Consider the following 14,871-nt stretch of genomic DNA (forward strand, 5'->3'; position numbering starts at 1 on the left):
TTTATCCATATAACAAATGTGGCGTTAATTCAAGATTCACTTGTTTCATATTCTTAATTCTCAGGGTTGTTCAGTTGACAGAATTAAAGAATCACAAACCCACTATCACACAGCTGAATGCAGTCTGAAGAAACCTTTGTCTGAGTCGGTCAAATCCTGACTATACTGTGAGCAAGCCAATACTACAGAGTGTACAATATCTATTTATAAACTGTGTTTTCCCATAGATACTGTATATCAAAGTAAGTAACAAAAATATATTTACTCCTGCCTTTATTTATCATGCTATCCTTACTGTTTTTATAATGAGAAAGACAGAATTAGGAAACACACAAAGATCCTGTTACTCAGATGTTATTTTAAGCCCATTTATTTTTAGAGTACTGACTAATATGGAGACCGGTGTGTGTAGCTCAAATAATGCTACATAATCACATTGTTTTGTTGCTTTGTCAGCAACAACGTGCGGGACAGTGTGCGGCTGAAAAAAAAAGACAAAAATTGATAAAACTGCTTTGCAATGGAAATTATATACCCTGGAAAAGCCTTGAAATCAATCCAATTCAGCTTACAATACAAGAGGACAATTTAAGGCTGTACATCAAAGCCCTACAATGTAAGAGAGACAAGGTAGGCTTTAGAAAGACTTACAGCACTCAATGGGGTTGGAGGCCACTTGGAGAGACACCACAGCGCCCCCCGGCTGGGGTATATGGACGCGGAAGACCAGACGCACTCTTGTGTTCTTCCTGCCGATGTCCGTTTCCCCTTTTCTCAGCTCAATGTCCGCATTTCGCAGTTTGAGGATGCCGGCACAGTCAATTCTGCAGAGAAACATGGCATGAAGAAGGAGGAAGCTGTCAAGGGCCTGGAAAGGAGTTGGCCAAGGTAATACTTTGAAGTCAGACTTGGCGGATCCTAGATGTAGTGCTGTCCACCTCAACTGCAAAGCTACTGTATATGACGTCTTCAAACTGATTTTTTATACACTACTAATCCCAAACACCACAACATATCTACCCAGTGAAACCCTGAAACATCTGCTAAATTAATGCAAGTATTGCCTTTTCTTCATAACCCTGAAAGAAGGCTTTCAGGAGGCTTAGTTTGGCTTATTTGCGAACACCGATTCTTTTCCTTGCAACACACAATCCACCCTTTCACTTCATTCAGTTTGCCGGGCCAAATTAGTCAGACATTTGTTTGCAAAGCAATTACCTCTTTTAATTTAATTCTTGACTCCAGCACCTTTCCCCATTTTAGTGGACAAGAAATGTTCTATGCCGACACACAAAATATCACATAAGCCTTAAACTAACCCCTTTGATCAGATTAAAGCCCCTCCACAGATGCTGCACAAGTGGTGGTGGGCATGAGGTTTTAAAATACTGGAAAGTATTCACACGAAGCAAATTTCAGGCTCCTTCTCCTCTGAGCTGTAATGTGAGCCCAGGTTGGCTTACTATCTGAGCCCGTGCAACCAAGTGCCCCTGCAGACCGAGGATCAGGTTTTTTGGAGCCGCTTTCCTTACACTGCTTTCATGTTGTTCTTGGGCTCCAGCGGGATCTCCAGCACCTTGGTGCTGCCGATCACCTTCTCGTAGCTGGTGGTGGTGACGGTCTTGCCGGTGATGCGGTGGACCTGGTAGAAGGCGTGTGGTTTCAGGATCCGTTCGTCTGCCGTCCCGATGAAAATCTGAAGCCCCAGCGGTTCCTTGCCCCTGTAGCCATGAAGCTGGAGACACACAAGAGGCCTCTGAAGCAACAGGCAAACAGCAGTGGTCTATGGACAGCGCTGGCTTTAAATAAACAGGGCACTGTGCTCTGTGTACAGTGTGATGCACTGCTGGTGGAAAGGATTTAACACTACCATCTTTATTCACAACTTCTGGATTTTCCACAGAACTTCTAAACTTATGTCCAGGGATCACATCAATTATTTTATTTAATAATAAGGAGAATTTCATCCATCTCGATTGATTCAGGTTGCAGGGGAGCCAGAGCCTGTCCCAGCAAGCGATGGACATGAGGCAGGGTACACCCTGGACTGGATGCCAGTCCATCACAGGGCACACAAAGACACAGTCACAGAAACGCTCACAACAGGGCGAATTTTCCCAGAACCCCATTAATCTGGGAAGAAACTGGAGCACCTGGAGGAAACCCAGATGAACACAAGGAGAATATACAAACTCCACACTGACAGCACCCCAGGTGTCACTCTCTAAGCCCCATTGCCGCAACCACCGCTAACCACTGTGCCACTATACCACCAGAATGTAATTGGAAACAATACATTTTCTAATAAGGTAGGCAACGACTCTGCACAATTTCATTTGATAAAGATGAATAATATACTGTATATATATATGCAATATGTGTGAAAGTGCATGTGCAAATAAGCCAGAAAATGTGTAAACTGTATACTATATATACCGGAAACAGGCAGCAGGTTCACTCAAGGGCTGTTATCTTGTCTGAACCTGTTGCCCTCTTAAAATACATCTTGCTCGCATCTACAGCTTGTGCATTTTTTAACTTCTGTCTTTTATGTATGAGAACAAACATTCTGCTTTTCTACTGCCTGATTCGTATTGGCGTCTGGTCTGGAGTTGAGCTCAACATTTAGATTTCTGAATAAAAGTGCTGTAAATGTGGTACCCAACTGATTGTTTACAGGAACAGATAGCCTTGTAAGCACTAATCCACCATCACCAAATGCGAAGAAGTATTTTCGGAATATATTTAACGCACCTTTTTTTTTTGTTAACTTTGCAAGAAATCTCAATCGCATTTCAACACGTATGATTTCATTACTGATTTCCTTTTACTCCAAAGAAATCTATAATTTTTGCTAAATGTGTTATCAATGGTCAATAAGAACACATCAGCTCAAGAGACAATTCCTGTGGTAAATGGCTAATGTACGATTTGTGAAAGAACTGAAGGTGCAACAGATTTCACGTGTGTCAGGGCTCACAAATGAGGCTCCTGGTAAAAACATCTTACAAACTCAAGAACCCTTTAAGTAAAGTTACATGTGAATCCTTGAAAGTAATGTTTATGTGGGTGTTCTACAGTATACTTGTCAATCTTTGGCCTAGATCTGAGTTTGGTGTCTAGACAGTCTTTCCAGTCCTGGTCCTATAGACACTACCTAAGACATTAGCATCTTTTGTAATTCAGAGAGCAAAGATTCTGCTTCTGAAACTGAAATCTAAAATAATCACACAGAAACATTCACACGTCAGGCTAAGGATGAACAATTCAGCTCTTCATTCACATTTAGTTGGCAGATGCCAGACTTTTCACTGCTGGCTGAGATTATTTCAATACAGTTTTGGTGTGAACTAGAGGATTTTTTTGCTATTCTATTATTCACTGCATAAAATTGCAAGTTCTTACCTTTCAGAAAGAAAGAACATACTGTGAATACAAAAGCAATTTTATTAAAATATCCATAAAATACTTGCGCAGACACGGGACTATAAGGATGGTTACAAACGAGAGTAAGCCATTTGACCACCTAGGCTATTTGGTAGTTAGTGGCTAATTGATCCAAACATCTCATCCAATTGTTTCCTGAAAGAACCCAGGGAACTGGCTTCAACGACATGGCTTTGTCACCTGTTACACAGTTCAACGGCCCTATGAGTAGAGAGATGTCTCCTGTCCTCCGTTTTAAATGCACTTCCAATTCCAGCAAATGCACCGTCATTCAGTCCTAAAACCTAATGTGTGTCACTTGTAACTATTGGCCAACTCCATTTGGATCGAAAGATGGGATTACTTTTTATTTTACGCTATCAAAAAGACAAAAGCCTGTGTTGTTTTCCACAAAAATAAATAAATAAAAGGTAACCCAGTAATTTAATCCCCAGAGTTTAGTGAAAAGTACATCTTAAACTTCAGCTTCATACATTTTCTGACTCAATTTCTTGGCACTCTTGTATTACGCCGCTTGGAGTCGGATTCAAAACTTCTCCAGAAAACAACGCAGCATGTTGTCTCATATTCTCGTGTCTTTTCACACCTCTCATTAGCTCTAAAGGCGCAAACATTTCCATAAACAAATCATTCTTTTACAGTGGTGGATCTTCCGAAACGAAACAATTGGTGCCTCACAGCTCCAACCCAATGAGTAGGAGTGGAGGGTGAGAGAGAAATGCAAAGGAGATGGAAAAGTGCCAGGTTTATTTTTAAAAGCCTGAAAGAAAGATTAACGCTCCATGTATAGGCGGTGCACTCAGAGCAGCTGGCAGAGTGAAACACATGTGAAGCCCCAGCTGCATATAAACCATGAGCAGGCATATAGACGTGTGAGGAAAACATTGACCAGGGAACCTACAGTCAATGAAGGTGAAGACAGCGATCGAGACCCTTGATAAATGTGCTGAGATATTGGTGAAAATAAATGCCTTATTAAATAGGTATAATAAATGTCCTACCTTAATAGAAGTCCACCTCTTTAAATGGACACAGAGCTTTATAGTTTTGCCATGAGTTTATGCTTATACCATGGGTTTACCTTGTAGTATTGCTGTTAGCTTTAGAATACTCTAAAAACAATGTTAAAATTGAGGTGAGGCCATTTAATATATCTAGTTCATTATTATTAAATGATATACAGTAAGGATCTCATCTAGCCGTTTTGTAAACGAAGCAATAGTAAAAGCAAAGTAAAAGCAAAAGCAAAAGTTTGCGGACGATACAACAGTCATCAGCCTGATCCCAGATGGTGAAGTGTCTGCGTACAGGGAGGAGGTTGAAACCCTGGCAGCATGGTGCCAGGAGAACAACCTCTCTCTGAACATCAGTAAGACTAAGGAAATGATTTGTGGACTACAGGAAACACCAGGGAGAAGATCACACACCTATCTACTGTATATCAATGGAACTGCAGTGGAGAGGGTCAGCAGTTTTAAGTTCCTAGGAGTTAACATCTCAGAGGACTTAACCTGGACCCACCACACCAACACCGTGGTCAAACCAGCACGGCAGCACCTATTCTTTCTCCATAGGCTAAAGACGCTTGGCATGTCATCACATATCCAGGCCAGCTTCTACAGGTGCACTATTGAGAGCATCCTGACTGGTGGCATCAATGCCTGGCAATGGGAACTGCTCCACCCGGGATCACAAAGTACCGCAGAGGGTGGTGCAGTCAGCGCAGCTCATCACTGGCTGTGACCTACCAAACATCCAGGATATCTACTCAGCTAGATGTCTTTAGAAGGCCAGGTCTATTCTCAAGGACCCCAGTCATCCCAGTCACAACCTGTTTTCTCTCCTACCATCTGGTAAAAGGTACCGAAGCATTCGGTCAAAGTCCAACAGATTACAGAACAGCTTCTACCTCCAGGCAATAAGACTGCTAAACAGCCAACCTGCAGCTCCTTTAGCAAATCACCCGTTATGGCTACATGGACACACAGGTTTCATTGTATTCAGCATAACTGCACTACTTGGACATAACATATTGCATACACCGTGGACACGTAGCAGCTCTATTCATATTGAGTTTTATTCAATTTCTATTTCATCTATTATCTATTATTATGTAACCTTATTTTCATAACCTTAGTTTTGAGATTTTTGTGATTTTTGTGAGCTCGCAGAAAAGACATTTCATTGCCAGCAACTACTGCCGCACGCTGTATTGTTGTGCATTTGATAAATAAACTTTGACTTGATTTGATTAGTATTGCTACTTTAACACAACAGCTAGACAAATCACAGCTATCCATGCTCTCACTGTCTATCACTATTCCAAAACTAGACTACATTTGTCATTGGTTCATGTCCAAAACCATGACAGACCAAACTGATCAACAATCAGCATTGAGTTTTCATCTCTTGCGCTCTGACTTGCATTTAGAGCAGAATTCAAATCAAGGTCAAGCCCACTGCTTTCAGAATTAAAATACGGAAGGATGTTTCATATTTAAATAAATGTACAGTATAACCTCTTGGAATGTTTTTATTTGTTGACCTTTTAATAATCGTGCCATTATATTCACTGTACATCTTTTTGGTTGTATATTCTGCAGAAATCCAGGGCATAAAATTGCAGGAGCATGTGACAAAAGGTTTTTAAATTTTTTATTTTTATGTTAAAAGAAAATTATTGATTTGGGAGCAGTTCTAGGTTCCTACTGGTGAAAGCTGTTTTTATGAAGAGTATCTGGCAGAGCTACATACAGTTCAGTCTGAAAAAGAGCAAGATGTTATTTAATTGTAAAATATAAGGCATGCCTGCCCTCTAACAAACAAGCTATTTTTCTTTCATTTTCACAGCACAGTCTGCTTGCAAAATTGCTTGACATCTCTGACCATAAATGCCTGAAGGAAGCATGCAGAACCCACAAGGTATTAAACAGCAGCGGTGTGTGTGTCAGTCTGTGTAGCTGTGTGTGCATGTGGCAAGTCACTCAAAATGCTATATGCAGCATTGACTGCTAAAGAAATACTTATGAAATGTAATATAAAAGGCTAACAGCTGGGTTAAGGACCAAGAAAGTCCTTGCGAATGTATAAAACAGCACGCCATTTGGGAAGAACCTAATTTTCTATTGTTATAACTATTGTTAACTGTATTAGATCTTCATCTGCAACTGCAATAACTATTTGTTCAATTACTCTAACAGGAGGAGGAGATGAAACAAAGGCTTGGGTGAGAGGGGAGCAGTTTGGATCAGTTACTGTATGAGTTCACTACAATTATAAATACAGGTGATATTCCTAAAGTGATGGCAATCAAGAAACCCAAGTAACCCCCAAAATGTAATGTCGATCAACCAAAGAAAACCGAACTCAGCTGTCCAAGAGGAAGCTGTCATGACAGTGGAAGAGCAATGGTTAGTACCCATGAGGCAGAAAGACTAGAAACGCACATTAGAAACCATGAATCATCCCCAGTTTTCAAAACTATTTCTGATTTGCAATTCTTCTCTATAATAAAGAAAGTTCTCAGCAGGGCTTGTTAAGGGAATTGTGGCGTCCCAATTCTTGTTCTCCTTGGGCATGCACGGCCACCTCTGGAAGTGGTTCAATCATCATTAATGATGATGTAAGAAAGGATGGCAGCAGCAGAATGAATTCAGAAGCTTACGGAAACGTTTTGCCTGCTTTTGTAGAGAAAATGCTTCTGTTCTTATTGGGCAGCGCTTCACGCAGCCTGATAGCCACTCTAAACATACCAATGCATTCAAGGAGTTCATCAGAAGAAACAAAAAGGGAAGGGAAATCTTAGATTCGTCACACCAATCTCAACCTGTAAAAATCCAAAACATGCTAAAGGAAAAAAATAAAATCGGAGCACCCCCAGAATAAGGAAAAACTCTAATTTACTCCAGCAAATTGCCTCAATTGTCTCAAACTGATATACAACCATATATTGCCTTACACTGCAATAAGCAGTTCAAAATGAGCAAGTACAATATGAATGGAAATATTCTAAAATTCTATGTATATTGAACTTGAATATATATGAATATATGTATGATATTCTCATGACAAATTGCTTGACTAAAGAAAACAGTTTTGAGTTTGCTTTAATTTGATTACCTTATACAAATAACTATGTATATTAAGAGAGATTGAAAAAAGGAAATTACTGGTTTCAGACTGTTATCTCAGCATCACTTAAAACCTACCCAAAGCACGGCACAGCACCTGACATGAGTAATATTATCTTAAGAACCAACCTGTGCTGCTTCAAAATACTGGTCTTAAGACATCAAAGGTCTGAAGACCCTACAGACAACATTGACATAATCTTTTCCTCGACAGCCTTTTGCCCTGTACATTAGCTGTCCTTTTAAGGATGAGGGCTTTCTCAAAAGTCTCAAACTAGAAACAGAAAAAAACAAGGTTGTAGTGTAACTGACTGGTAGTGTAACATTAGCAGTGTTTCAATTTCTTCAATTTTATCTTTGCTACAGGTGTCTGTGAACTGTGCAGTTACATGACAAAATCCCCTGCCCAGAGCGCACAGGTTATATGTGAAAAAAGAAGTGAACCATAGACAGACAGTCAGTACACAGCTTCTAATTATTTCTGGTGCAGCAAGGCAAAGCACTCAAAACGGAAGGAAATAATCAAAAAATAGCAAAAACTGCATGCTTTGTAGGTAAACTTCTGCTATTCTCTGCACAAAGGATTTCTAACCTCAGAATGTCAGAGAAAACAGAAAAAACAAATCCCACAAATCAATATTAACCTAGTATGCAACATTCTGACAATTGTTTTGAGGGTTGTCACATAACGCTCAACAGCGTCAATTGGGAAATTTGTCTCTCTGACCAAAGATAAGCTGCAGACGCACTGCAAATGAAATCAGCCGACTCACTACAATGCTTTTACCTAGCTGGGACAACTGATAGTTCAAATCAATTAGGATGGGCATCACTGGCAAACACATACAGTGTAGATTAAAACTATTCATCATTATAATTTAATGAGTTACTTTATTTCAGCTCTAAGATTTGTTAGCAACCACTCTATTTTTCTAAAAATTGTGTTTTGATTTATTTCATCGCTATCTGAAAATGTTACAATTAATTGTTGTTGTCAGTCATGCTCAATTACCAGTGCTGTCTAATTTCTCCACAATATATCTAGCAAACACTGTTTAAGGTCAGAGTTAGGCTAGGTACATGTACAATACAAAGAATTCCAGTAGAATCAAGTATAGGGAAAGCTTAAAGCAGGTCACCAAGCCCAGAGACGGGGAAGAGCTACAGCACCATTAACTTAGAAAGAAACACATCTCAGTTCACACCTGAACTGAGATGTAATTATATAATATATAATTATATTATAGAGGCCATCTGAGAACAAGATGAAGAAAAGTCACACTCATCAGAAAAGTTGAGTGAAATGTGAAAATTCACTCAACTCAGTAAGTGAGTTGACACTTTTTCTCAGGTCTGTCTATCCCTTGACAGATGTGAAAAGGGGCAAAAAGAAAAAATTTAGACAAGATTTTGCTGAAGGAAAATCCAAGCTTCACAACCTCTCCCAACCTATTCTCAATTAATCCTCCTCTGTGAGGGCGGGATTGATATTTTTTAAGCACATGTGAAGCAGGTAAGAAGCTGTCTGTGGGAGTAAGCTGACATGTAGTTAAGGCAGGAAGTACACAACAAACAGGTAGCAATAGAGCTTCCAGATAACATCTGTAAACTCCGTTACCTTGGTGACGAGCCATGACAGATTTGGAAAACAAAAAAGATCACTGAGAAAAGTAGTTAGGCTGCTTTCACACAACACACGCACTTACATTGAGACGTGAAAAGTTGAATCTTGGAAAGTTTTCAGTAATTATAGTAACTTTCTCATCAGTAAGAGGCCAAAACATAGTTAAAATTACAAAATAACAGTGCATCAATGGTGTTACAGCATTCAAGGAAACATGCTGTACCAGAATGAGATCAATTTAAAATATCTAAACATAATGGTTTATAATGCCTATTTATATTCAAATAATTATCTGGCGATGTGTGCAACATTATTTCACATGATTGTTGGACCAGTGTGTAAGTTTAATTTGGAACATATGGTAGTTTTCAAAACTCGTCCTTGAGATGTGGATTTTCTTTAACCAATTCACTCCAAACTATTCAGACACTTTGAGTAAACAGATAGAGAAACAGCCATTGTGCATACATACACTCAAAACGGTACAATAGAACAGAGTAATAATGGTATGGAAGTGGTCAAATCTTGGGAAAACACCGAATTGTAAAAGCTGGTTGTCATTATTTCATTATTTTCTTTGCTTGTAGCTCAATTCAAAGTCTCTGACATATTCAAATGGGTGTCCCTGTATTGCAGGAAATAATTAACTTTACAACACCACCTCCACAATTTGTGATGTAATTAGCAGCATTGAGCAAGGGCACCTGTATTGGGCCCTACGCTACATAACAAGGTTTAATTACCAGATGCTTGTTTCTGCTTGGTTTTGTGTCACAGTCAATACTGGACATGGCTAACACAGCTCAGCTTTTGCATGAAGATGTGTGAAACTCTCTCATGTTGGAGTCCTCTTGTGGCTTCAGTCACTACCAGTCTCAGCGTGGCCTTTCAATGAGCAAAACCACAGCTTGTGAGGGAACCCAAACACTTCCAGTCATTTCATCAGACCTCAGCTGCAAATCTCAAGAGCAACACAAACAAAATGACAGTGCCGATGTTTTGCCAGCTCTGTTACCACAATAAGCAGGTGTCTTTTCAGGGTCCGTTTTTGTGGAAAAAAAAAAGGTCACAGGCAGACCTTAACATCCATCTGGCTTTCAATTGTTTACAACAGAACCATTCAGCAACCAAGTTTAGGCCTATCCTGAGGGCACAGACAGCTAGCGTGTGCAGCTATTTTTAAAAGCCTAACTTTCAAGTCAGGGAGGAGGATTTGGAAAGGCTGGGCCGCAAGATGTGTCACTGCTGGTTGCGCACACAAGGGAAAAGTAAATGACTGACTTGAGCCCCCGCTGCCTCCGTGAAGCCTGTCGCTGTCACTGACAGAGCAGAAGAGGAAGACAGGAGAGCGCGTGTCTCGCGTTAAAAACTAGGCATTCATTTCCAGCTGACAGGAGGGGCAGGAATTTAATCATAGTTAATAAAAATCTGCCCTTCCTTTGCTCAGCTCGCTGAGCTTCTAATGAATTTGGGCACAAAGCTCACTGTTCACCCCCAATCCCCAGAACCCCGCTGTTTTCACTACCAACCTGAGCCCACCTTTGTGGTTCATAAACGACAACCTCTGGATCAGAAATGTCTTCTTTAGAAAGACTACAAACAAGAGACCATCTGACCCATATCACAGCTTTTCTGACATGTGATACTAGCATAATTAGCAGCTTTCCAATTTCTAATGCCCTTTTCTAATCACTCAAAGGTCACTCTTGATGGGAATCAGAGATAAAGCACTTTGCATAGCCAGAGGGAGAGACTCTTATTACCCATTGGAATTACACTCTTAAACACATTAAAATGAAACACTGAAATAATCTTTTCTGACTGCTGACAGACACTGTGCAATATCCTGGGAGACAGTCAAGCAGAGGGGAAGTGACCTTTGAACAGCATCTCTGATGTTTTCCACAGCCATGCTAATTAATAAAGTGTAAGGCAGGCTACAGTATGTTTCGTTTTTAAAATAACTACTTGATTCTGGTCATATTTGTCTCATTTGGCATATTAAAGAAATGGCAGTTTCCTAAACAATCTACAAAGCCAACAACTGGAGTATCTGCTTACAGCATTTCTGAACCTACGCTCGCAGTCCATTCTGAGATGAGGTAGAGATTGCTCTTACTTCTCCTCTCTGTCCAATTTGCATATGAAAGCAAAGTTGCTACCTTGTCATAGGCTTACAAAACACACCACCTGTTTCCTATTGTCTGCAAAGAGAAAAGGGGAAATGGACTTTAGAAATAAGCCCTTTTGCCAAAAAAGGTTCACACCGCAGTGGAGTGATTCGGCAAAAAACAGCAGGACAAACATTGTAAAGACTATAAAGACAAAGTGTTGTGAAACTGTAGCTAAAATCCATTTTAGAAATATACTGTCATGTACTGTGTAACTGTCATGAGTCAACAGTTCTTTTTGGGATCAGAAAAGACAAATCACATGGATAATGCACATTTGCTTCTTTATCTTAGAAATAATGCAGCATTTGTATAATATGGTCTGTTTATTGGTGGAATTAAATGGAGAACTCCCCACCTAGTGAACAATATCTGGAATCTTACCTTTCTTTAATGACAGACCCAAGCATACATTTGGCTATGCAGGTAATAGACATACTGTAAGGTGAAGTCCATGCCCCATGTATTTTGAGACATTTTGAGACATCAACATAAAAAAATCCAATTTGGGGTGTTTATTTAGACAGGAAGTATTCTGGAAATTTATTTTAAAAGGTGTAAACTTTAAAAAACTGAATGATGTGAAACTGTTTAAAAGTGATATACTCTATGTTAATTGACAAAGAAATACCCCTCATACACTTACAGTACCTACAGTATACTGTATGTCATGTTAAGTATTTTTCAAATCTTTTCAAGTAATTACATGACCAGTTGTAATTGTGGGGTTGTTATGTTACTCTTACTCTTAAAAATGCTGTTTTTCAAAGCTGTTTACTAAAAAGATTGTATATTGTAATAATTAGGACGTATCTGAGTGTATTATTTGCTAAAAAACAGCCAAAAATGAAAGAAAGTCTTCTAAATTTAGACTGTTTCAAAAATTATATTTACAAAAACAGGTAAGCGAGCACAACTATTTTTTTTTATCAATGCACAGAGTTTAGAGCTAGGTTTACAAAGTGTTTGTTTCAACTGAATACTGTATACGTTCCCAAAAAGCACAAATAGCCCTGAGCAAAAAACCTATAAAATATAATTCTTTTACAACATAAAAGATTTACAAACAGAAAGCAGGAATATTCAAGGCCATTCTTTCTTTGTTATATTAAAAAACCTTTACATACAGTACAGCAGCAACAAAGATTTTGTTTTGTAAAAGGTTGTTCTACAGCTGTAAATCTGAGCCTGAGGTTATGTGAAGTGAAAGGGAGCAAGTGAAAGGGATAAATAAATTATTGCAATGCTTATTTCAACAGGAATATTAAAGAAAAGGAAATACAGTGTCATTGTTAGACGATTTTGTGAAGTTTTTTATCAGGAATTGTTCGGTTGGTAGATGGACCTGCGGGATTGTATTAAGTAGACATACATGTTGAGCATCACACAGTGAGCGTGTAGTTTTGAGTCATAGCCCACCACATACAGTATTAGATAAGTGCCTGGATAATAGACAGTGAGAGCTTTGACTTTAAAAACGTCACATTGAAAACACTCCAAACTCCTTCAAGCAAAACATTTTTCAAATCTACATAAAGCACATATTAGTGCTTGTACACACATGAAGTACACAATACCTCCTTCACTTATTGGTAAATCACTTTTTAGCCACAGACCTTAAATACTGAAACTGCAGCTTGTTCCCTTACAGCTGGATCAATTTTGAGATGAGACAGACAGACAACTTTTTTTGAGTTACAGAAGCCTTATTAAAATAAAAAATCTGTCGGCAGCCCATTTCGTAGGACATCTTCACAACTGTAATATGAACAGTACTGTACGACAATAAAGATCTGGTATTTTGTCATGAATAATTAACGTTGTAAAGCTTCTGCATTATTGAATACTGAATGGAACTGTAACAAAACTATGGATACTTGTCACAGAAGGAAACATATTGAAAAAAATGTTATTCAATCAAAGCATCCTACATCTACATAAATTAAATTGCCACAGCATAATTCATTTCCTAAGCCAAATTATTTTAATGCTAGCAAATATGAAGTTCTAATGGCACACAGATTTGGTCAATAGCAGTTCATTAAAGGGTTAGCTTTCTTTAATAGATTAAATCTAACCGCTTTGGTAAACACGGTGTATTGCTACAGTAGCTGTAATATTAGAAGTCAAATAAAACACAGCCCCAACATCATGACAACAGATTGTAGCTGTTCCCATGGTTACTTTATCAGGACCTGCAGCTGATCCCAACGATCATCTCTGAGGAGCCCTGTCATCAAACTATAGTGATTTATCAAGAAAGGAAAATACACTTTACAATTTGTTTTTCTTATATAAAAACAGTGATGGCTACCCCTGATATAGATAATATTATTACTTAATGAAGTTTAATGAACAATAATTCACTTAACCAACGCCTTTCTTAACTAAGGCTTTGGTAGAAACTCTTAACCAACAGCAGGGACTGTGTATGAGCATTTGCAATATCTTCCTACAATGGAAAAAACCCTTTGCCCTTATCCTCAACTTGACCACTTAAAGTTTTTCCAGGTGCATGCATGGTTTCTGGAGTATCCAAACATCCCAATTTCATGCCTAACCATAAATATTACATTAACCCTTAACATTAACCCTCCATCCAGCACTGAAACAGAAGGTTTACACAGCCTCCTGGAGCCTTACTCTTTTACAGTGAAACATCACCTGGAAATGTACAATATCTTGCTCACTGCGTACTTGCTCCTTAAAGTAAAATAGGCCCTCGACTACAGATTCTTTGTTAACTTGACGAGAGATCTGAACACATTTGAAATGTGGAAAGGAAACAAAGGGGGAGACTGCAGATGGCAGACAGCCTTATGGTATGTACAACCTTGTGGGTGAAAGTGTTCCCACACACTGTGCAGATGTTAGGAAGTATGATGGCACACAGACAGCAGATCTGGGATTAGATGTACCTGTACAACAGGGTGCCCTCCAGTCGGTGCCTTCACTGCCCCCCTGCTGCCCTCAGTTTCATAATGGGCACGGTGGTGAGGTTTGGGCTGGACATCAATGTGTAGCTCAAACTGGTCTGATCGGCTGGGGACAGGCCACTCCAGAGGAGGCAGGGAAGCCACAGGAATGCTGCAAAGCCAGATCACAGTTGTGAAGATCTCCTAGGAAAACTAAAGCCAGCTCTAACATTCTTACTCCTTTGTGTTACACGATTGCAACAATTAGTCCAGCTTGCCAGAAGTCTTGAACTCCACGATCCTCTCGTTCATTTTCCGCAGGAATGATCTCTTACAATTTGCAATTTCAAATGTCAATTTTGCAATTTATAAACAAGTATTTTACCATCAATTTAAAATTATGTTCATCCAGTATTAGCAAAATTTTCAGATTCTGCTTTGTCTGTCTTATAATTTTCCATAACTGTCTTTGTTAATAAGTAACCCGCTTTGCACCTTTTGATATCAGGCGTTTGAGTGCAAAAGGCAAAAGTAAAAGGGAAAAATCTTATTCATTCAGTTTATTTGGATCCATTTAGTGCTTC

The 14,871-nt window shown here is 39.1% G+C and overlaps 1 protein-coding gene across 3 annotated transcripts in view; it reads right to left on the reverse strand.

Moving 5' to 3' along the window:
- The window catches only part of nfatc2a (nuclear factor of activated T cells 2a), a 72,651-nt gene that overhangs the window by 43,660 nt on the left and 14,120 nt on the right, over nucleotides 1-14,871 (reverse strand). For all 3 annotated transcript variants that reach the window (XM_088607629.1, XM_088607628.1, XM_088607626.1), the window contains exons 3-5: nucleotides 14,291-14,459; nucleotides 1,533-1,735; nucleotides 652-824 (exon numbers count right to left, since the gene is read on the reverse strand). In XM_088607629.1, coding sequence (XP_088463755.1) covers nucleotides 652-824; nucleotides 1,533-1,735; nucleotides 14,291-14,459 — 545 coding nt within the window. The remainder of the gene's footprint in view (nucleotides 1-651; nucleotides 825-1,532; nucleotides 1,736-14,290; nucleotides 14,460-14,871) is intronic.

This window comes from Lepisosteus platostomus, chromosome 15 (genome assembly GCF_059453375.1).
Source record: "Lepisosteus platostomus isolate fLepPlt1 chromosome 15, fLepPlt1.hap1, whole genome shotgun sequence".
In the NCBI taxonomy this organism is placed as follows: domain Eukaryota; kingdom Metazoa; phylum Chordata; class Actinopteri; order Semionotiformes; family Lepisosteidae; genus Lepisosteus; species Lepisosteus platostomus.